Raw genomic sequence first — 23,002 nt, forward strand, 5'->3', positions numbered from 1 at the left:
TGCAGCCCTGGGGCCGAGGCTCCAGGAGCCGGGCATTTCTGCGGGCGCTGCTCCCTGCCAGGCCCCACCGCCAGCTGCCGGCTGCCTGGGGCTTCTCCCTGTTGTCTCCAGCTCTGCTTTCCGCCAGCGCCGGGGGCTCCGCAGGACATCTTGCCCACTCCCCGCCACCGTGCTGACCCACGTCTGCAGCTGGTCTGTGGTGTCCACGTCAGACAGCTCATTTGGGGGTGGCAGGTCTCTCCTGAAGCACCCTGGGAACGGGGACAGAGCAAACCCCATCCCTCCCTTCCGATCTTTGTCCCCAGGGAGACCCAGTGGAGACGGACCGTGCGCTGGAGAGCGTCCCGCAGGGAGGTGACAGCCGTTGGCAGAGAGGTGCTGAGAGCCACCTGACAGCAAAGGCGTCCGGTGGCCGCAGAGCAGCCCAGGTGAGCTGTGAGTTCCCCCGTGAGAGACCCTGCGCCCAGGGAGCACCTCCCCAGAGAGCAAAGGCCGTATCCAGCCAGCTGGTGCTGGGTACGGCTACCCCAAGGGGTCTTCGCAGGGGGGACGGGGTCACCTGCCTGGTGGCTCTGACACAGACATGATGAGCTGAAGCCCTGTGGCCATGGCTGGCCGGTTCAAAGTCTCCGAGTGCCTCCGCCTTTCTCCCCAGGAGTGTCCAGCCTGGGCACTTTTTCAGGGCGTGACGGATGATGTGAAGATGGATGCTGGTGCTGTCCTGGTGGATCTTCCACTTGGGCACGGTGGGCACCCCCACTTCAGAGTTGTGGTGTCTGAGATCTGGGGCCACCTGAAGAGAGAGACCTCCAGGGAGTTTGTGTTCAATGTTTTGATATCTTGGGGCTACAATGTGCTAGGGATATGGGGCGCTAGGGTTCCAGCGTGCTAGGGTTATGGGGTTTGAGGGTTATGGGAGTTTACGCGACTTAGGATTAAAGCATGTTATTGTTATGGTCAGGATCTGGGTTTGCAAGCGCTGGGTTCCTGGGGTTGGGTTGGTTTTGCCTTATGTTGTGTTCTGGGTGGTCTTTTTTTTGGAAAGTCCTTTTGTAGCTTGCTTGCATTTTTAGGGTTTGGATAGGGGTCTTTGGTTTTTGTGTGACGTGTCTTCTGCTTGTTTTTTTGCTGTCCTTGTGGTTTGTGTTGCATTTTCTGTCTTGTAACCACCGTTTGTGGTCTAATCTGTGTGACCGGGCTGGGCAGTGTCACTTCTCTTGTGTTCCAGCTCATTTCCACTGAGTCACTAGGGAGGTGGTTAGGTATGGAGGGCTTGCAGTTTGTGGAGAATGACTGCCAGACGACCGACAGCCACTTCTGGGGTGTGGGAGGAGTTCGGGTCCATAGGTAATGACTGCCGGAGGACTAAGTGTACTTCTGAATTTGTGTGGACTCCCAAAGAAATGGTGGGATGCCACCAGCGGCACAGAAGGACAAGGGCTTCCCCAAGGGTACATGGCTTGTTGGTTATTGCTTCTGAGTAAGCAACTGAGTAATTTTGAGTAAGTCTTGTGAGGGGTAGTGGACTCAAGGGGAGACCTTGTGTTCCTCATCAGTGCCTCAGGGGTTTCCTGACATTTTTTGTTTGTTTGCTTTTTGTTTGCTGTGCTGAATTTAAAAGGCTTATTGTAGCTCTTTGGATTTCTGTCCTTAAAGGAAGTCTCTAGGATTTCTGCCCAGGAGCGAGATGTCCAGAAGGGACTGTCCTTGTACACTGATGTCAGCCTTCCGTCTAGAGCACTGTCTGGTGGTGGTGTATTTTAATGGTAATGTAACTCAAATGCATCTTAAATATACAAGCTTTGCCGTTGTTCCTGCTATGCCTGGGGGACGATTCTCAGCAGCTCATAAACAGTGTGTTCTGCTGTGCTTTACCCGTTAGAAATAATCTGTCACCAGAAATGTCTTCCTTAGTGCCTGCACAGAGCAAGAACCTCCAGTAGCAAGGGCATGCTGACCCTTGGGCAGCTTCAAAGCGACGGATAAATGTAAATAGGTTAAAAATCCAGTCCTATGGTAGCAGTGTGCGCGTCAAAGTTCACCTGACTCTCCACGCTGACGCAGCCTGTCACAATTTTTTGCGGGTAAGGGTGGATGAAGTCAGTATAAGCAGGTGTTGTAACTGGCCAGGCAGTTCATCTAAAGAAACGAAACGTTACCTTTGCTTGGAGTGCCATGCCTTTAGATATGGGGGTGTATTGCCTTTCCTTCCCTGGTGTGAGCACAGAGAACTGAGAGGTGTTTCCATCGGGGGGAGGGAAAGCCATCCAACAGTCATCACAAGCCTCAGAGCATGTGGTCCTTGATGGAGGCGTAAGTGCTTGGGACAGTTTTACTTCTAAGCCCTAAGCCCTAAGCCTAACCCTAAAACGAAACCCTAAGCCTATCCCTAACCCTAAACCCGAACCATAATCCTAACCCCGACCCTAACCCTAGCCCTAACGATACCCTAAGCCTAACCCTAACCCTAGCCCCTAACCCTAACATTAAGATAAGGCCAGGAAGCAGGACACGGCGATAGAAAAACGAGAAGGAGAGGGAGCAGGAGAAAGCGATGGAGAGAAAGGGAAAAATAGCAGCAGGCTATAGGACAGACAGGGAGGAATTAGAAACTACAGACAGGGAGAGAGACAGAGAAAGAGAAAGCAAAAAATAGTGATGGGCTAAAGGCAGAGAGGGAGGAGTTAAAAAATGGGGGCAGGGGACTGGTCTGTGGCCATAAACATAAATGGTCATTGGCTGCTTTGACTGAACTTTCCATGAATGCCACCAGATACACTCAAGCACCCTGAGATGTCCCCTCCCTTTGCCGGCCCTGCACCGCGGGCAGCAGAGCGCCACACAGCCAAGCCCGCTGCATCTGCCCCAGGCTGTCTTGCCCTGGCTGGCTGCTGACAGGAGGGGACACCAGGTGGTGACAGCCTGGGGGGTGACAGGAGGGTCACCAGGTGGTGACAGCCTGGGGGGTGACAGGACACCAGGCGCTGATGGGCCCGGGGGGTGACAGGAGGGACACCGGGCAGTGACAGGCCTGGGGGGTGACAGGAGGGACATCAGGTGGTGACGGCCTAGGGGGGTGACAGGAGGGACACTGGGCAGGGACAGGCCTGGGGGGTGACAGGAGGGACACCAGGCAGTGACAGGCCTGGGGGGTGGCAGGACACCGGGTGGTGACAGGCCAGGGGACAGCAGGGAGACCAGCGGCCCGGGGTGGTGACAGGCCCGGGGCTGACGGGCCCCCCCTCCCCTCGGGGGCGCTTGGTGTTAGGATGAAGAGCGCGGGGCCGCCACGCCCACGTGACGCGGGCCTTTTGTCATAATGCGCTGGGTCACGTGAGGCGCGGGGGGGGGGTGCAGTGTGCCGTTGCGTGTGCACAGTGACACGCTCGCAGCGGCCCGTGCGGTTGTCGGCCAGGAAGGCCACGGCGGAGCGCCGCAGCCTCTGAGCGCCGCCGGCCCGCTCGAGCTCAGCCCGCGCTGCTTGCCCTGGCCTCCTCGGTGGAGGAGGAACCGCCGCGGGCCCTCACCTGGCACAGCGGCCGCGACGCTGTCTGCCGCGGTAGACGCCATCACGGAGCAGGTACCTCCTGGCCCCAACCATGTCGTGCGTCCACTACAAGTTCGCCTCCAAGCTGAACCATGACATGGTCACCTTCAACGGCCTCCACATCTCCCTGTGTGACCTCAAGCACCAGATGATGGGCCGCGAGGAGCTGAAGGCGGCCAGCTGCGACCTGCAGATCACCAACGCCCAGATCAAAGAAGGTGCAGACCACCCTGCGTCGGCCGTGGCCTGTGGGAGCCGCGCTCTGCTCTTTGTGGGTCATCCCCACGTAGCGTGAGTCAGGCTGGGGCCCATCCCGCCAGCGTGCGGCGGGACCGGGAGGGCAAGCGGCGCTGGGCATTAAGTGGGGTGGGAAGCCATAATGCGATTCGGCCACCATCGGTAGCTGTGACTTGTGTTGGGGGCCTCACAGAGCTGTTCTTCTGTAGTTGCTGTTCTGACAACTACCTTCAGATCTGTGTTGTAGACATGGAGCTAGGCGTAGAAGAGTACGTGGTTGATGTGTGACACACGGTGCTTACAAAAGCTTTGGTTTCCTGGAATTCTTCTAGGTAAAATGAGAAGGAAATGTGGGAGCATATCTTGTAATAACCAACTTGCCAGATTTCTTTGAAATGTGGTGGAGAAAGCTGAAAGTGATAGAAATAATAAAAGAGATGGCTAATTTGAAGAAAAGAAACCACGTGGATTTGGTGAATTTTGTGACTTAATTTTGACTTCAACTTGTTTTACTCCACTGCATTGGAAAATGGGTTTTGCGGCTGTTGCAGAAACTGCCCACTAGCAACATTTTGGATCAGGAGCGTATCTGTGAGTTAAAATCTGTGCAGACCCTTGAAAGCCGTCTTGCGCATGAGTGTTCTCCGTATCTAAACTATACTTTGGAATTTCTTGTTAATATAACTTCTTTTCCACACCAAAGACATGGTCATTCAGATGCTATCGAGCATCATTTCATCATTCGTTTCTAACGGTGTTTTTTTTTCCTGTACTACATGTTAACCGTATCAGGACAGTACTGAAGTTTTATGGCAGAACATTTATGGTGGATATACATAAGAAATGTTCTTGGAGACATCATAAATTCTTTTAAATCTAACAAATGGTGCTTGATTCTTAGAGATGATAATGGTTTCGTATTACTTAGTAGGATATTTCAGTTTGGTAATCTGCCATCTCGATAAGTTTGAATGTGATTAAAGACATTGGGATGTGACTTTTCAGAAATAAAAAGACTTGTAAAGTGTTTTCATTCCTTAAACATTACATTTCTTCCCCCCTCCCCCCCCCCCCGCCCCGTGGTTCTGTGACACTCTTACAACAGGCTTTTCTTTAAAATGTGTACTAGTGTTTTTTTTCCTCTTCCTGTTTCATGTGTTAAAACTTAAACAGAGTAGTATGTACACTGCGGTAACTGTAACTTCAGCCCTAGCCTTTCAAGTGGTTGGACCTAAAGCTTGCTGTTTATCTACAGATACTTAAACTATTTTCAGGAGAGTGTCTGTGAAGAGCCTTAACAGCACAAGGTTAGGGGTCTTAGGGATGCCACCTGACAGGGCTTGACGAGGTATACAGTATCTTTGGTTTTCAGACCATTGTTCTGATTCGCTCTGCAAAGGTAAGGGCTTTGAATATTTAAAACTGTAGGCAGATTACAGGGGATGCCTGCTGATAGTGCTTTAAAATATTCAGTCCTATCCAGCTTGTGTAAGTACAATAGAAAAAGCATTCTCATGGAGAGATCTTTGCATTTTAAGCTTACTCAGTCCAAGTGTCTCAGGTAGTTGGTTTTTTTGTTTGGGCCTGATGTAAAAGGTCAGAAGGCTTTCCTCCTCTTCAGAAGACTAACAGGGTGTAAGCCAAGGCAAAGCATGGAGAGCTTCAGGCACACGCTGTTCCTGAAAGGCTTTTCAAGGCTGTCTTCCTAAGTAATTTCGTTTGGGCCTCTCTGCTCTGCAAAAAGGGAATCGATCGAACGAATTCACGTCCCTTTGGTTAATTCAAACTAGATGATTAGCTTAAGAGGGGAGATACCACTTGAGTTTGAGCCAATTCTGCCCTACTTGTGAAAGCAAGCTCAAAAAAACCCCAAAATGTCTGTGATCCAAATTCTAGTACTGCCAGTTCTGTTTCCATTTAAACGTAAAGCCCTGAGCAGCTGAGAAGTGTGGTTGTTGATGGATTAAGCTCCAAGAAACAGGCAGAGGCGGCAGGCTCTCTTCTGTGTTCTGTCAGGCTTGAGCACTGGCAGCACAGGTGACTGGTTTTTAGTTAACAGCTATGAAAGCAATGGCGCAGAGTTCTCGTGCTTTAGCTAAGTGCCTGTTTGGTGGCAGGGCAAGCTAGTCAGACTTTAGAATCTGGTTTAGGCAGGGGAGACTTTGCTGCGGTTTGTTTTTCTCCAAAGATCTATGGGTTTTGTAGCCTAACGGAAGCAAAAGCAACTTTAAGCTAGGTCAGGAAAGAACCTCGTGCATTAGCAGACTCTCCTTTAGTGACCTTTGAGTCCATTTTGCTGTTGGCATTCAAACTGTTTTAAAAAAAGGAAAAAGATTTTGCTGCTTGTGTTTGATTCTCAAACCCCAAGATTTCTTGAAATATACTGTTAGTGTGTTGAGACGATAAAAGCGTGATGTTACATATAAAATTTTGCTTTTGTATCTGTAAAGGAATTCTGCAAAGTGCTACGTAATTACATATGAACATGCATTCTTACAAATTGACTGATGTTTTTCTCTGTATTTGTGTTGTTTTCAGAATACACAGATGAGAATGCCCTGATTCCTAAGAACTCATCGGTAATTGTTAGAAGAATCCCTGTTGGAGGAGTTAAAGCTACCGGCAAAACCGATGTTATGTAAGTATCCATAAAGCATTGTATTCTTTGTTAGGGGTTTCAGTGTGTTAACTTTTTTTATGGATATTAGTTTACAGAGGCATTCTTTCTTGTTAAAGCTGCTGTTAATTTTTGTTGGCATGGGGTAGATTTTAATGTATCTGTCCGAAAGTGGACTTACATTTTTAGGCCTGCTGGGACATGGGGTTCGAACTCCAACCATGGTAACTTTTAAGATTATTCTATTGGGTTTGTTCTTGGGGTTGGTTGTTCTGAGACCCAAGTTGTAGATCCTGTTTCCTCGACGTGCAGAGATTCCTTATTATATGTGTTTGCTTTTATGGCTTTTATAGTAAAGACAGATACGCATTGTAGTGTAAACGCATACTTTGTTCCCGTCTCAGAAGAGTCTGATTCTCAGTGTTTGACTGTTTCTGGCATTTGGGGGGGATATGGCAGGTATTCTTACGCCCCGAATCTGGGTTTTTTGCATACTAGCTATAGAGGAAAGACCAACGTTTACCAGTTGGCGAACGATGCAAACAAGAAGTTCCATTCGTAAGCGATTCCTATGCGTTTCCTCAAGACAATGTCCGTTTCAGGCAAGAGAAAAAGAACAATATCCTAAAGTGTATTGCCTTTTGTGCAAGTACGATGAAGGAATAGTTAATCCTTTCCAAACTTGAAACTCAGTAAGCAGTTTAGCACATTACCAAATGTTACTAGTTATCTTGCTACGTCTGTTTTTACCCTAAGCTGGTATCTGTGCTCCGGGTTTTGGTTCTGTATTCCTAAGATTTACGGAGGACAGAGAATCAGGTGTATTGATTAAAATTACAGCTATTCCAACGCAATGCTGACTAGAGGATTACTGCTGTCATTTATGTATTCATACCGTCCAGTTCTATATCAGCTACATTAGCATTGTTTGAACGGTCATGTTTTCCAGCCGCCTTAAAGATAGGTCTCTCCACCACAATTAGTAGGTATTATTAGCTTGTGGTTTTGCCATGTCTTTCTAATGTTGGTTCTCAATAAATCAAGTAGACGGATGAGTTACACTGTGTCTCGAACAAAGAGTACAGCAGCCTCCCGGTACCCGCGAGGCATCTGCAAGCAAAAAACCCTGAATTTATGTGGCTCTGCATCTCAACTTTGGGCGTATTCCTGCAGTAGTTGTTGCAGTGTTTTCAGGCACTCTCTAGTAATTCTGGACACCGCAGCACTGTGCTCATAAACGTGGCCTTGTTTTGGGGGTTAATTTAAACATGTCTGCTTAGTGCTGTCTTGTCAGTGCATCCTCTGTTTCGGGCACCCTCTCCTGGTATTGTAATGCTGCCCTAAAATGAGAGGATAGATGCTGCTAGCATCAAAGGTCAAATACATACCTGTATGTATAAGGGGATAAGGAAGGAATGGCACTGCTGTTCTAGCGTTGAAAATTAACCAGGCAGATTAGCTTTCTAGTCTTTCAGCTGTGAACATTGCAGAAACAACTGGTAGAGTGGTGAATGTTTGGGAATGATGAATGTATGCTGTAATGGTGGAGAGGCCTTCAAAAATGCGTTACTCTCCTTTTAGTACGCTCTTGAAGGTAAATGTATGAAGAATCCATGCTGTGGTAATCTAAAGGATGTCCTTGTCCTTCCTCAACTTCAGGAGGTACGTGGCTGTCCTTGCGAGCCTGGTGGTGTTCTAGCAGTGGCAGGGAGCGTGCGCCTTTCTATTTGTACACCAATTGCACAGCAGCCTTTGAATTGCCTCTGCTCATGGGACACTTTGGATGATGTGTGAATTGTTTGTTAACGATATCAATGGTTGCATGGCTGATTCATGACGAGTAGCGTGCAGATACAGATCAATGAGTATGTGGAATCTCAGCAAGTTTTCAAATTTAATAAATATTTCCTAAAATATCGTAGCATTTTCAAGATTATCTTGAAGCAAATTCTGGCAACCAAGACCTTTTTTTTCTGTCACAGGTCTCCTAAATCGCACAAAGGCCTAGGACCTGCTTTCAGGTGACATTTCTACTACTGTTTTTAGTCCATACAGCATATGTAACACATTTAGTGTTTTGGCACTTTCATGGCTAAGATATCTGAACACAGTGCTTGGGCTTCCACAGAGAAACACTGTTCTAAAGATGATGCTGCTGACATTGTTGTTATTTGTCAGATGACTGATTTTTTTCACTTAAGTAAACGTGCACTTGGAAGTGTCTAGACTATCGCTGTTCTTTCTTAGAAACTAAAGGACTCTATCTGGTACCTATTTGTAATACTAGCGATACACAGATTGGCTAAAGTTACCTTCGTATTTTGATGGTTGATTATTTATGAACACAAAACTGTAGTACAGACTTCCTGGTTTTGATACTTACGTAGCAGAGACAAACTATCTGAGGACTTCCCCTTGCACTGTTGTGTTCTATATCTGTAAGCCTTAGAGTAATTTGTGACAAAGTAGAAATGGGATTCTGGGGGGTTTTTTTAGTTGCACTGAATGTACCAAGAGAGAACGGTTTATGTATATGAATAAATTTCCACATTCACTAGACTATCAGAACATAAAGTTTTGACGTTCAGGTTTTATAATCTGTTTTCAGTGCTTTCTGTTTTTGGTACAAGTGCTGTATTTGAAGTTCTGATCACCTTTATTTCTTCTTCTAGAAGTCAAACTGAGCCAGTAAGTGGAACATCAAAAGCAGTATGTAAAAACACAATCTCACACTTTTTGCTGCACGCTGCACTTAAGGTAGCCTTGGATTAATTTTCCAAACATTAACTGAATACATTTTCCAGTAAAACATAGCATATGTTGTAAATACAATGTATTTGATTCAGCATAGTAGAAACGGAGTAATGCCATCATTGGCACAGTTCTATCTCATGTGAATATTGGTGTTTGTGCCTAGTAATGCATAGTATTTCATACTGGATATGCTAGACTATTTCCTGAATGACTTTGTGTTGTACAGATAATGTACAATCGTTTTTAGATCACGTAGGTTCAAGGTTTGCACAACTGAACATGGTTTTTGAAAATGTTATCAAAAACCACTGAGAAACCATTATTGTTAAACTTGGTACTGTTTCTTACTTTTGACTTGGGGGTTCAAACAAATACCAAAACCAACACGTCCCACACGTTTTGAGGACAGTTCTGTGCAGCTAAATGCTTCCTTTTCATGTCCTTAAAGACCTGGGTATTTGTTCCTGAAACTGTATAATTGAAGTGATATTGTTTGGGCCCCTCTGAGTGCGTAACTGTCTTTAATAGATTGCTGTGAATTTAAATATCGTTGCTACACAAAGTGGTATTCTAAAGTTCTACATTTGACCTTTCCGCTTTATCAGACGAAGCAGTTTAGTTTAATAGTTTGTCTGCAAATGAAAATACGTAAAACCCAGTGTACAAATTTTGGCACAAGGTTAGAGCCGGGTGCATTTGTAAAGGGTAAAATCCCTGTCATTTTTCTTAACCTCCGCCTGCAGTACATTTTTGGATCTGGGTGACTTCAGGGCTGGATGCTGCTTTAATTTCCCAAAGGCTAAGCTTTTCTTTAGGATACTGCCACTTTGAATTTACATTTGGAAAAGGGGCAGCGTTTTTCTTCAGGTTTGAAGACACTGTCGTTCTGCTGCTAAAACAGAAATAAGTAACACAAGGAAATACTTGGCTGATTAGTTTACAAACCACACTGAAAAGAAGTTTCCTGTAGTGATGCTTCCTTCTCAAATAAATATTTTTTTAAAATCCTTTTTAGCTGAAAATTGATAGCTTCCTTACCCCTTCGACTTTTAAGCAGCTGTGAGCATTTGACAAGGGTCCCTCTCTGAGATATTCTGGAGCAATAAGTTGATCTCCAGCGGGTTTGGTTAGTTTAGCTTCTTCTCCTTAACCACATAGGCACTCTTAAGCTGTCACAGGTTTGGACTTTGTTTCGAACAAATACCAACTACACTAGGTTGGAAATGGCTCTTTCAGTGACACTCGGAGGATATAGTGCAGACTGTCAGACTACAGTAGAGGTTAACTATTGCTCTGTTTTTGATTGTAGAACTTGAATATGAGTTTAATTTTTTGTGAACAGATTGATGACTCTTCTGCATCTATTTCTCTGGCCCAGCTGACTAAGGTACATATATATTCTTAAAAAAAAAGTGTTTGCTTTGTATTTTTAAATCTTATACTGTGATCTATAGCTGGATAACTGTTGTCATGTGAACAAACCTTTAATTTAATTTTTAATAATTTAAAGTATTTCTTTTAACTTTAAAATGTGTGTATATTTTGATACTATCCTGGTAAAGAGTAGTTGCCAGCTTGGGAAGATAGAAGGGGGAGGACCTTATCAGCCGCAACGTAATGTTGCAGTATTACTCATCTTCAAGACACAAAGAAGAAGCACTTCAGAAGCTGTTTACCGTTTTTCATACTTTTCGTTCATTTTGCATTGGAAACTAACACAATTTTCACAGAAGAATTTAATTGGCTGTAAGTGACGGACATTTCAGGGGGGGTTTGCAAGAGCCAAAATAGAAGCGTTTCTGGAACACGGACAACTGCATGGCTATTTTTGAATTTCTAGGCACTACAGTTATAGATCCATGCTTTGAATGCTGCACAATTTCATACACTGTAGTATATATACAGTGGACAACACAATCTAATTTGTTTGATCGCAGACTGTGTAAATTGTGTAAATGTACCTAATTGTTTACAGGAAAATACTGATGCGTATGTGTGGCGTATTAGCAAACGTGACCTTCTGAAACTGTTGTAATGCCATGTTTTGCTATGGAACTGCTTGCATTTTTTGCTCAACAACATGTAACTTTGTCTGGGAAAGCACTAGGGATTGCACTTTGTGAAAAGGCATAGTGCTAGCCAATGAAATTACTAGTCTTTAAAGTTACAAAGATTAGAGAAGGCAGGGCTTAACGCAGAGGAGCTAGTTCTTTCTTCTGAAAATAAAGGCTGGAGTTCCTTTCCCAGAAAGAAAAATCTCTTCCCACTGGTAACTTCTTCCCTCTCTCACTGCAGAAATTAAATTGTGGACATTTGGTAAGAAAAAAAAAATAGTTTGGAAGGTAGCCACCAGGAGAAATTGGTCTCTGTTAGCGCTGTCCCTAAACATGTCCTTGGTTCTGTAAACTCAGGTGAAGTTTTACTCTAAAATGTGAAAAACTGTCCAAGTGGTGTACATATTTAAGCTTTTGAGAAAATGTAAGTATTTCAGAAAAATAGAGGAACATAAGATAAAGCAGCTCCAAACGGTTCCTTACTCTAACCTCCTCAGTGCAGACTGGCTTAGCATGGAGGCAATGTGTTGTAAAAAGTTTTCTGTTTTATTATGCATTAAATGCCATATTGAATTTTGGTCTATTCCTAGTAATGTCTTGTGGGTTTTGGATGTGTTTTGTAAACGGCTTGGGTTCAAACAAATTAGTCAAGTATCTGTAAAGTCTTCTGTAAATGTTAATGGAAATGATTTCATAGATGTCGATCTGGATTATGTTACAGTTGAGAAAAAGCTGTGTATATGAAACAGCCCTTTAACAAAATGCTGAAACAAGCTGGTTGCTTTTGTAAATGAATGCATCTAAAACCAAAACCATGAGTGGTTGATCTGAATGATAGGTGCTTGAGGGTCCAAATCATTTACAGTCACTCCCTTAGACCCTGCTTGTATCTGTACTAGCGTGTAATAAAAACATTTGAACAAATACTACTTTAAAAAAATCAGCTGCCTTCAATAACTTGAAGATCCAGTTCTGCATAACGTTTATATTACAATTTGTATGTTAAAAGGACACGGTCAACTGGAAAAAACTGCAGGTTTTGCTTATTGTAGTTAAATTGCTTCCTATGAAGAAGTTCGTGGGGGGGAACATGAAGAGCCTAAGGTTTTGAGTGGCCAGGAATGCTCTTTTCAAGTAGGTTAACAGGCACATAAACAGCCTGTAATGATGTAAGGACTCCCCAGAACATCTTTTGGACAACTCTGTTTCATATAAGCAGCTGTTTTCATGCAACCTCAGCTGGCGTTGTGCTGCTCTTTACAGGGTTGGGTGAGTGGTGTTCTCTTTGGCAGTGTGGGCTTAAATGTGTTTCTAATGTATGTGTCAAATAATTACCCGTTAAACAGACTGCCAATCTGGCTGAAGCCAGTGCTTCCGAAGAAGATAAAATAAAGGCTATGATGCTACAGTCTTGCCAGGAATATGATCCAATCACGTAAGTGTTGATAATGTCAAATCTGTTCTTTGAAGATTATGGAAAAATTGTAGAGAAGTTTGTTTTAACGAGAGAGACACGTGCATACCTTTTTCTTCTTTGCCCCAAACCCTTTTAGTTACATGCAGAAACCCTGGGGTCCACCTCCACCATCATATGCTTGCTTTCGTTGCGGAAAACCTGGCGACTATATAAAGAACTGCCCAACAAATGGGGTAAGACTGTGGGGGACTTCTGGTGTTCCTTAGCTTTTCATTTTTTTACCTTGGCAGTTACGTAACAAATCCATGAATACTCATATTAAGAATTGTTTCTCTTGGGGTGAAAGACAGAGGTTCATATGGCAATGTTGCCAAGCCCTTCAAAATCCAAGGGAAACCTGGTATTATAAATGTAAACTTTTCTTTTTTCTAGGTCATAGACATTAAGTATGTCCACAGATCTTGCTCTGTGAACTTTCATGCATATTTTTATACATTTCAATATTACTGGAAATGTTTCTGGTTTTAACTGTGTTTAATGACAGTTCACAGTTTTTAGTATTTCATGTAAAACCAAGATGTTTCTGTTGACCCCATCTATTGAATATTTGTGCTCTGAATTGCGCTTTGGAGGAGGAGCGGGTTTGTATCTCTTTTCTGAGTGGATGGTGAGCTAAGGGATATTTCACCCTTAAAGAACCTGAACTTAAGCCAGAGAATGGAATGAGTTCAAAACACTGCTCAAGCCTTTGGAACATCCTGGCTATATTCATTTAGGAAAATAAGTATTTTAGTCGAGCAACCCTTATGCTAGGTAAAAGGAGAGGATTAAAGGCTTTTGCTGCTTAAAATAATCATTGAAATGTCATTTTAAGTGTGGGTCTTAAAAGGAGATATGTCTGCATTTCTTTTCTTAACAGGACAAAAATGTTGAGCCTGTTCCCAGAATTAAAGAGCACAGGAATTCCAAGGAGTTTCATGATGGAGGTGAAAGACCCCAATACAAAGGGTGCTATGCTGACCAACACTGGAAAATACGCAATACCAACTATTAATGCGTAAGTATGGAATTAATTGGACTGGCCAAAAAGTGAGCGAGAGAAACCATGCGTGCATGTCTGAGTGGCTATGCAACCAAGTTGGCCAGCATCTGTAATTACGGGGCAGGAAGCACTGTCATTGTGCTTAACCATAGAATCTGTGATACTTTTGAATATTAAAATAGGGTGGTCCTACTGTTCCTGCCCCTGGAAGTTGGTTAAACGTGTGGTATGCTAAGAATCTGTATTTCTGCAAAACATTTCAGTAGTGTTTGCAGTGGAGTCATTCTCTCTGAAAGCTCGTTTTGCTTTTGGTTTATGTTTCAAAGGCTTCTTGCAAAATTTAACAAGTAGCTGTTGGACTGAGATTTCCGCCCCCTCTGACTTTTATCAAATCCCATGTGTGAAACAGACTGAAGTTTTCCTGTTGCTATAAACTAAGAAAATACTGCTGTGTGCTGACACGAGTGGCTGTTTTAAAACGCACTTGGTAGCACTTCTGTGTTTCTGTCATGGATCTCGTTTTGTAGGAGCTGTAACATAGACTTCTTCCATTTATAAAATGTAGTTACTCGGAGACTAACTTTACCCTGAGCCTGCAATTTACATTTACCCTCTGGCAAAGGAGAGGTGGGATTCATTTCTCTCATAGAAAATGATATAGCCAACTCTGGTGACTTACTGTGGTCTGCAACAAACGGATAGTTCGGCATTTAATCCACATTCTTCTCCACGGGAGAGTTGGTTCAAACCTTCAGAACTCAAGCCTACTAATGGTTTTTTGAGATGTCTATCAGGTTCCCGTACAAAGACAACCAGCATTACCAAGTCTTCTGGGCCCCCAAGGACAAGCAATACCCACAACTGGTAAGTAACTGTAACTTCAGAATTTCTTTAAAAAAATTACCTTCAGAGGAACTGAATGGGATTTCTTTCTTTTTCCTCTCCCCACTCCAAAAGGTCATCCAATGAGAGCCAGTCCAGTTCGCTCAGCAGGTGGCAGACCAGGCTGGGAAGTGTAAGTATTCTACAGAAATTCAATAGATGACCCCTTGTCACCTGTTAAAAGAGGCTGTATAACGCATAACTTATACAACAGCTGATTTATAATGAAGCAAGTATGCACAGACAGTTGTGGAGAATCCAAGTGGTAATTAATTTTTAAATGGCTTCATTTGAATTGGCTTTTACAAAGGGCATCTGTGCTTCCACTAAGGCTATTTAAAATAAAACTCCGGTACATGACTGAAAACAGGACTCTGAAAAATGAACGCTTTTTGAGGAAACCATAATTACCTATAAAAATTAAAGATAATTAAAGGATCAGATGGAAAGCCACCTTTTCCATTACTGGCTGAATAGGGCTGAAGAAATTGATTTCCCAATAGGAATCAGCCTCCAACATTTTTTTTTTTAACAACTTAGTTGATACTGAATGAGCAAATGGTTGGAAAAGTCAACACTGTTCTTTTATGACAATTTTGCATTTCTTCAATTTAGTCATCTCACATAGCCAAGACGCTTTCTCTCAGTTGGAGAGAGAGGAGGCTGTTTTACCTATTACTGCAGCGTCAAGCTAGTCCTTCCTTTCGCTATATGTTTGTTATAGACAGATTGTAAGAGTGCATTGTGTTTATAAAATCTTAAAGGTAAATCAAAAGAAAAACCAGGATCCATCCCACAGGTTGTCTGATATCTCCAAGTCAGTCAGCAAGAAAACAACAATTCAGGGACAGGACCAGGCCAAATACCTCATGATGAGGCAACAACATAGGAAGCGTATGTGGAAGAAGTTAAAAGAAGTTCCAGAGAAGGTTAGTTAATATCTGTGCAGTGCTTGGAAGATCAGAAGTGTGATGTATTAAGTGTATCAAGGAGTGGCAGAGGAGCAGTGGGCGCTTGGCCCACGGGAGATGGGAGTCTCTTTCAAGTGTGGGCAGCCTCCATCCACAGGTGCAAAGCCGAGTATAAGGAGAGAAGACTGAATGAACTGTTGGGGGTGAGGATGTGGAAGGCAAGTATGAGGATCAGGAAATGAGCGTAGTCTCTAATGAACAGAAAGCAGGGACAAAAATGCTTACGTTGGCAGGATGCCATTGGCCTCCCTTATCTAGGGAGGAGTTTTACAGAGAACAACGGAGACTTAAAGAGGAGGAAGTATTTGGCTCAATGAAGTTGCCTTGTTTTTCATGTTTGTATTTCAACAGCATATCGGACTGCAGTTACACTAAAGTGCATCTGACATAAGGAAAAATGACAGTGTTTTTTCCAATAGAATTTTTCGTTGCAGGTAGTAAACATGCATAACTAAAACAAGACAAATGGAATTGAAAAATTTTATCAAATTCCTCAATTTGCAGTAGCATTATGTCAGCAGCTGAAAGAAGCTTTGACATAAGCGTATGGAGAGGAGAAAAAACCCAAACCAAATTTGGGAGGAAAAAAATTGGGGACAATGACTGTTTTGAATTAACTTCATTTCTTTTCTTGTGTGTTGTGGTTTTTTTCAGGTCCAAGTCTCCTTATAGTGCTTCCCCTTACTCTACAAGTTCGTCTACCTGCTCCACATCAAGATCAGGTTCTTCCCGCTCTCGCTCCTACTCTCGATCATTTAGTCGTTCCCATTCTCGTTCCTACTCGCGATCGCCGCCGTATCCAAGAAGAGGCAAAGGGAAGAGGCGTAACTATCGTTCTAGGTCAAGGTCACACGGTTATCAGCGTTCAAGGTCAAGGTCACCCCCACACAGAAGATGCCATTCACGGTCAAGGTCTCCAGTATTTAGAGGCCAGTCTCCCACTAAACAGACTATACCTCAAGGGGAAGGAGGAAGGGAGTATTTTAACAGATACAGAGAAGTTCCACCATATGAGCTGAAAGCTTACTCTGGCAGATCTCTTGACTTTAGAGATCCATTTGAAAAGGCAAGGTACAGGGAATGGGAAAGGAACTACAGAGAATGGCATGGAAAGTTTTACAAGGGCTATGTTGTTGGCGCTCAACCTCACCCTCCAGTAAACAGAGAGAACTTTTCTCCAGGTAGGTTTGGTCCACCTGGGACCAGACAAGAGAATTCACCATATGCTCGGGGACGTAGGGAGGATTATCCTGCTTGGCAGAGCCCCCAAAATCACAATATAGCTGGAAATTACCCTGAAAAACCTTCTGAAAGAGAGAGCCATGGCATCAAGGATCCTACAAAATCAAAAGAGAAGGAGGTGAAAAATCCACTGGGAGATGGCCAAGGAAATAAGCATGAAAAGAGAAGAAAAAGGGATGAGGATGAAGGATTTCCCAATGCTGAGTTGTTAGCAGGTGCGAGAAAACCAAGAGAGCCAGTTCCAGCAGAAGACGTTAAAATGGACTCCCTGTTCATGGTCCCAAGCAGAGATGATGCCACCCCTGTGAGAGATGAGCCTATGGAAGCAGATTCTATTGTTTTCAAACCGATGTCTGAAAAGGAGAAAAAAGAGAAGGATAAGCCAAAAGCAAAAATTGACAAGACAAAGCGGAAAGTAGAAGTGGCTGTTCCTCCTAAGACAGACAATATAATAAAACTAGCTAAAGCTTCCTCGAACGGAAATCTCCTCGAACGGAAGAGAGAAAGCAAGAAGAGAGAAGGGAAGAGAGAAAGCAAGGATTTAAAGAACCTGACTTGCTGCCCTGATATTGCTCATTTGCATCAGTTATAGGTGTTTGTGATTAAGTTTAGGGTTAGGGTTAGGGTTAGGGCTTAGTGTTACGGTGAGGGTTAGGTTTAGGGTTAGGGTTAACATTAGGGTTAGGGCTTATCATTAGGGTTATGGTTAGGGGCAGGGGTTAGGTTTAAGGTTAGGGTTAGGGTTAAGTTTAGGGTTAGGCTTAGGGTTATCGTTAGGGTTAGGGATAGGGTTGGGGTTAGGATTATGGTTTGGGTTTAGGGTTAGGGATCGGGTTAGGGTTTCATTTTAGGGTTAGGTTTAGGGTTAGGGTTAGGGCTTAGGGTTACGGTTAGGGTTAGGGTTAGTTTTAGCGTTAGGGTTAGGGCTTGGGTTAGGGTTTAGGGTTAGGGTTTAGTTTTAGGTTTAGGGTTAGGGTTAGGGTTAGGGTTAAGGTTAGAGTTAGGGCTGGGGTTCAGGGTTAGGGTTAGAGTTCGGGATATGGGTTGGGTTAGGGTTAGGGTTAGGGTTAGGGTTAGGGTTATCGTTAGGTTTAGGGATAGGGTTGGGGTTAGGATTATGGTTTGGGTTTAGGGTTAGGGATCGGGTTAGGGTTTCATTTTAGGGTTAGGTTTAGGGTTAGGGCTTAGAGTTAGGGCTGGGGTTCAGGGTTAGGGTTAGAGTTCGGGATATGGGTTGGGGTTAGGATTAGAATTAGGGTTAGGGCTTATCATTAGGGTTATGGTTAGGGGTTGGGGTTGGGGTTAGGTTTAAGGTTAGGGTTAGGGTTAAGTTTAGGGTTAGGCTTAGGGTTATCGTTAGGTTTAGGGATAGGGTTGGGGTTAGGATTATGGTTTGGGTTTAGGGTTAGGGATCGGGTTAGGGTTTCATTTTAGGGTTAGGTTTAGGGTTAGGGCTTAGAGTTACGGTTAGGGTTAGGGTTAGTTTTAGGGTTAGGGTTTGGGTTTGGGTTAGGGTTTAGGGTTAGGGTTTAGTTTTAGGTTTAGGGTTAGGGTTAAGGTTAATGTTAGAGTTAGGGCTGGGGTTCAGGGTTAGGGTTAGAGTTCGGGATATGCGTTAGGGTTTGGGGTTAGGGTTAGCATTAGGGTTAGGGCTTATCAGTAGGGTTATGGTTAGGGGCTGGGTTAGGGTTAGGGTTAGGGATTAGTGTTATGGTTAGGGGTTACGGTTGGGTTTATGCTTATGGGTTAGGATTTCAGTTTGGGTTAGGGTTAGCATTAAGTATTAGGATTAGGTTTAGGGTTAGGGTTGCATTTTAATTTTAGGATTAGGTTTCGCATTAGTTTTAGGGTGAGGTGTTATGGTTACGGTATTAGGTTTGGGGTAGCGTTAGGGTTAGGGTTAGGGTTAGAGTTAGGGTTAGGGTCATTAGGGTTCAGGTTGGGGTTCAGGGCTAGGGTTAGGGTTCGGGATTACGGTTAGGGGTCGGGGTTAGGATTAGCATCAGGGTTAGGGTTTAAAATTAGGATTAGGGGTTAAGGTTAGGGTTACGGTTGGGGTTAAGGTTAGGGTTATGGTTTAGGTTAGGGTTAGGCCTAAGGTTATCGTGGGGTTAGGATTATGGTCCAGGTTTAGTGTTAGGGATAGGGTTATGGTTTCGTTTTAGGGTTAGGCTTAGCGTTAGGGTTAGGGTTTGGGTTAGGGGTTAGGGTTAGGGTTTAGTTTTAGGGTTAGGGGTAGGGGTAGGGGTAGGGTTATGATGATGTCTTAAGATTACGGTTTGAGGTTGAGTTAGCAGTAGGGTTACGGTTAGAATTAGGGGTTCGGTGTTATGTGAGGGTTAGTTTTATGGTTCCGTTTAGGTTTAACATTAGGGTTCTGCCAAAGTGTTAGTGTTATGGTTTGATGTTAGGGTTAGGGTTACGGTTTGGGTTTAGGGTTAGCGTTAGGATTTTGTTTTAGGGTGAGGTTTCGCCTTAGGGTTAGGGTTAGGGCTAGGGTTAGCTTTATGATTCAGGTTAGGCTTAAGGTTAGGTTAGGGTTAGGGTTAAGTGTTCAGTTTAGGCTTAAGTGTTAGGCTTAGGATTAGGGTTAAGTGTTAGGTTTAGGGGTAGGGTTAGGGTTAAGGTTAGAGTTAGGGTTAGGATTAGAGTTAAGGGTTAGAGTTAGGATTCAGTGTTAGGGTTAGGGTGAGGTCTTAATGTTACGCTTAGGGTTTACAGGTAGCGTTAGGGTTAGGTTTAGGGTTAGTGTTAGCGTTAAGGTTAGGGTTAGGGTTTAGGATTGGGTTCAGGGTTAGGGTTAGGGTTCGGTATTGGGGTTAGCGTTAGTATAAGGGTGAGGTCTTACTGTTACAGTTAGGGTTTACGGGTAGCATTAGGGTTAGGGTTAGAGTTAGGGTTAGGGTCATTACGTTAAGGTTAGGGTTGGGGTTCAGGGTTAGGGTTTGGGATAGGGTTAGGGTTCGGGGTTAGGGTTAGCATTAGGGTTAGAGCTTTATGATTCAGGTTAGGCTTAAGGTTAGGTTAGGGTTAGGGTTAAGTGTTCGATTTAGGGTTAAGTGTTAGGGTTAGGGTTAGGGTTAAGTGTTAGGTTTAGGGGTAGGGTTAGGGTTAAGGTTAGAGTTAGGCTTAGGACTGGAGTTAAGGGTTAGAGTTAGGGTTCAGTGTTAGGTTTAGGGTGAGGTCGTAGTGTTATGCGTAGGGTTTACAGGTAGCGTTAGGGTTAGGTTTAGGGTTAGTGTTAGGGTTAAGTTTAGGGTTAGGGTTTAGGGTTATGATTGGGGTTCAGGGTTAGGGTTCGGTATTGCGGTTAGAGTTAGTATTAGGGTGAGGTCGTAGTGTTATGCGTAGGGTTTACGGGTAGCATTAGGGTTAGGTTTAGGGGTTAGGCTTAGGTTGGGGTTCAGGGTTAGGGTTAGGGTTCGGGATTAGGGCTAGAGTTCGGGGTTAGGGTTAGCATTAGGGTTAGGGGTTAACGTTAGGGTTAGGGGTTAAGGTTAGGGTTGCGGTTAGGCCTTAAGGTTAGGGTTGTGGTTAGGGGTTAGGTTTAGGGTTAAGGTTAGGGTTAGGTTTAGGGTTAGGGTTAGGCTTAGGGTTAGCATAAGTTTTACGGTTGGGTTTAGGATGGTTCGGGTTTAGGGTTAGGGTAGGGTTAGGGTTAGAGTTAGGGTTAGGTTTACGGTTAGGGTTAGCATTTGGGTTAGGGTTCGGGTTAGGGTTGGGGTTCAGGTTTAGGGTTAGGTTTCGGGGTTAGGGTTAGGGTAAGAGTGAGGTCTTAGTGTTATGCATAGGGTTTACGGGTAGCATTAGGGGTTCGAGTTAGGTTGAGGGTTTGGGGTTAGTGTTAGGATTGGGGTTCTTATTCTTGATCCTCTCTCCCTCTCTTTCTCTCTCTCGTTGTTTTAATTACAAATTATTATTATTATTGTTATTATTATTATTGTTATTATTGTTATTATGATTACTATTTTTATTATCATTATTATTATTATTATTATTATTATTATTGGTGTTATTATTGGTATTATTATGGTATTATTGGTATTACTACTATTACTGTTACTAGTATTACTATTATTGCTATTATTATTTTATTTCAAGTATTAAACTCTTCTTATCTCTACCCGTGAGTTTTCTTGCTTTTGCTCTTCTGATTCTCTCCCCCATCCCATTGCTGGGGGGAGGGCGAGTGAGCGGCTGTGTGGTGCTTAGTTGCCGACTGGGGTTAAACCATGACAGGGGTCCACCACAAAGATGGTTGCCATTCTGTCACATCCTCTGAGCTAAAACTGGCTCATCATGGGACATGGTGCCCCTCACGCACGCAACCTGCAGTCCAGAAGTACCCCTGAAAAGACCTCGACGGCCTGCATTAACACACTGGCATGCACTTCAGATGTAAACACTGCCAAGTCATCTCTTTATTGCAACAGATACGGAGGAGCAAATTCTGCAAATCTAGCCTTACTTCTACTGAAACCTTCCTTACAGACAGCTCATCTTCTCTTTTTGTAAACTGTAGTGAAGACCTGTTCTAGCGCAAAGGCTTGAACCCTGCCTACGGTGAAGAAGCCCCAGTTTTCTTTCCTCACTGCTGTCTTGCTTCCCAAAAATCAATCAATACCAAAAGCTCTGTATGAACATTGCATAAAAAAGCCAATTGCAAATGCTTTTACTTGCTACTAGTTTTGGCAGGGAAGGAACTAGCTTCTCCCGCTAGTTTTGCTACAGTTTCATGACCTTTAAAGACGCCACTTCTTACCTTTGCTACGCCAATACAGCCTCACAGCTCAGCAAAATCATACTGCAGGTAGGAAACCTTCACCGTACAAAGACAGGCACGCTACAGGAATACGTCACTCTCAAAGAACAGACTCTTGCAACCACTCCTCCCTTTGCTTAGCAAAGTTTAGGGCGTGTTAGAAAACAACAACAACAACAAAAAAAGCAGGGTTCTCTCTCACATTTTACGGAGCCCATGATATCAGCTGTTCAACATTAAGTCCAACTCCAGCCTGAACCCCAGAATAAGAAATGCCATCTTAAAATGTCTGGAAAAAGGGAGGGCTTTGAAGTGGCAAGACCAGAGAACGTTCACGAAAGCACCGTCATGGAAGTACACATCCCTTATCACAGACCAACTGCACGGTGACCTAAGTGAGTGACGTTGTCTGCTCATTTGCAGCTCAGGCTCTCTTTTTTCATTAGCGCCGAGCACGCAGGTTGGAATTGGAGCCGAGAAGAAAACCATATGCAGTCAGTCTGGTCTCGTTCAAGTTCACATTTACTAGGAATCACAGCAGGTCCCATCTGTCTCTCCAGACCCCACCACCACTTCTGTGCAGCGTCCCGAGGAGCAATGAGTGCAGAACAAGAAACCTTCCTTCAAAATAAGGCCCACAGCCTGCTCTTTCAACAGGACGCACAGAGCACCAGCTGAGAACAACCTCTGCTTTAACTATGCCTAGCTCCGCTGCCTACGTAAGGAGACCAGCTCCTAAATGATCCCTAGCCCTAAAACCACAGATCTTCCCTAGGGCAATGCTAAGGAAATACCAGAGCCCAGGGACACCTGGTCATTGAGCTTAAGTTGACGGGGAGAAGGACAGTGGACTAGAAAGAGAAAAATATGATGAGAGAAAAGATAGAGGAGCTGAGAGAGAAAGAAAGGTATGGGGAAAAGGCTAGAGAGCTGGAGAAATCAAGAGAAATAGGGATGAGGAGCCCTGCAGAGAGATGGAGGAAGAAAAAGTAGGGTCAAGGAGCGGGACAGAGAGGCAGAGATGGGCGTGGGGAAGGAGAGGAAGAAGGAAGGCGGGGCTAGGGAAAGACAGGGACGGGGAGCAGGACGTCCAGATGGAGAAAGAGAAGGAAGGACAGGGAGCAGGACAAAGGGACTGAGAAATAAAGAGAGGGTCAGATCCTGATGGAGACCAAGAAGCGGGGGAAAAGCCAGCAACGGGCTGGAGGACAGAGACAGGGGAAGAGGAAAAGAGGACTGAGAAGCAGAAAAGAGGAAGAGAGAACAAATAAAAGGGAGAGCCAGCTGGACGGGGCAGGGGAGTACAACAAGAAACGATGGGACAGGCAGCGGGACAGAGAAATAAAGACAGAAAAGATGGGGACAGGAAGCAGGGCAGAGGGACAGCGAGAGGAAAAAAGGGGCAGGGAGCAGGACAGAGGTGGAAAAAGAAGCAGCAGGAACAGAGGGGGAGAGAGAAGAAAAAGAAAGGTAGGAA

The 23,002-nt window shown here is 44.3% G+C and overlaps 1 protein-coding gene across 1 annotated transcript; it reads left to right on the forward strand.

Moving 5' to 3' along the window:
• Positions 1-14,174: 14,174 nt before the first annotated feature.
• On the forward strand, positions 14,175-18,849 carry LOC142093015 (E3 ubiquitin-protein ligase RBBP6-like). Its single transcript, XM_075173880.1, has 4 exons — positions 14,175-14,532; positions 14,626-14,683; positions 16,176-17,296; positions 18,845-18,849. The coding sequence occupies exons 2-4, from the start codon at positions 14,634-14,636 to the stop codon at positions 18,847-18,849; spliced, it is 1,176 nt and encodes a 391-aa protein (XP_075029981.1). The 5' UTR covers positions 14,175-14,532; positions 14,626-14,633.
• Positions 18,850-23,002: the final 4,153 nt, after the last annotated feature.

The sequence above is a fragment of the Calonectris borealis genome, chromosome 25 (genome assembly GCF_964195595.1).
Source record: "Calonectris borealis chromosome 25, bCalBor7.hap1.2, whole genome shotgun sequence".
Taxonomy (NCBI): Eukaryota; Metazoa; Chordata; class Aves; order Procellariiformes; family Procellariidae; genus Calonectris; species Calonectris borealis.

Bases quoted from the DNA above. Each gene is read 5' to 3' on its own strand.
- LOC142093015 (XM_075173880.1), top strand. From the start codon at position 14,634: ATGAGAGCCAGTCCAGTTCGCTCAGCAGGTGGCAGACCAGGCTGGGAA. The intron at 14,684-16,175 runs GTAAGTATTCTA...GGTTTTTTTCAG, and splicing joins GGCAGACCAGGCTGGGAAGT to GTCCAAGTCTCCTTATAGTG.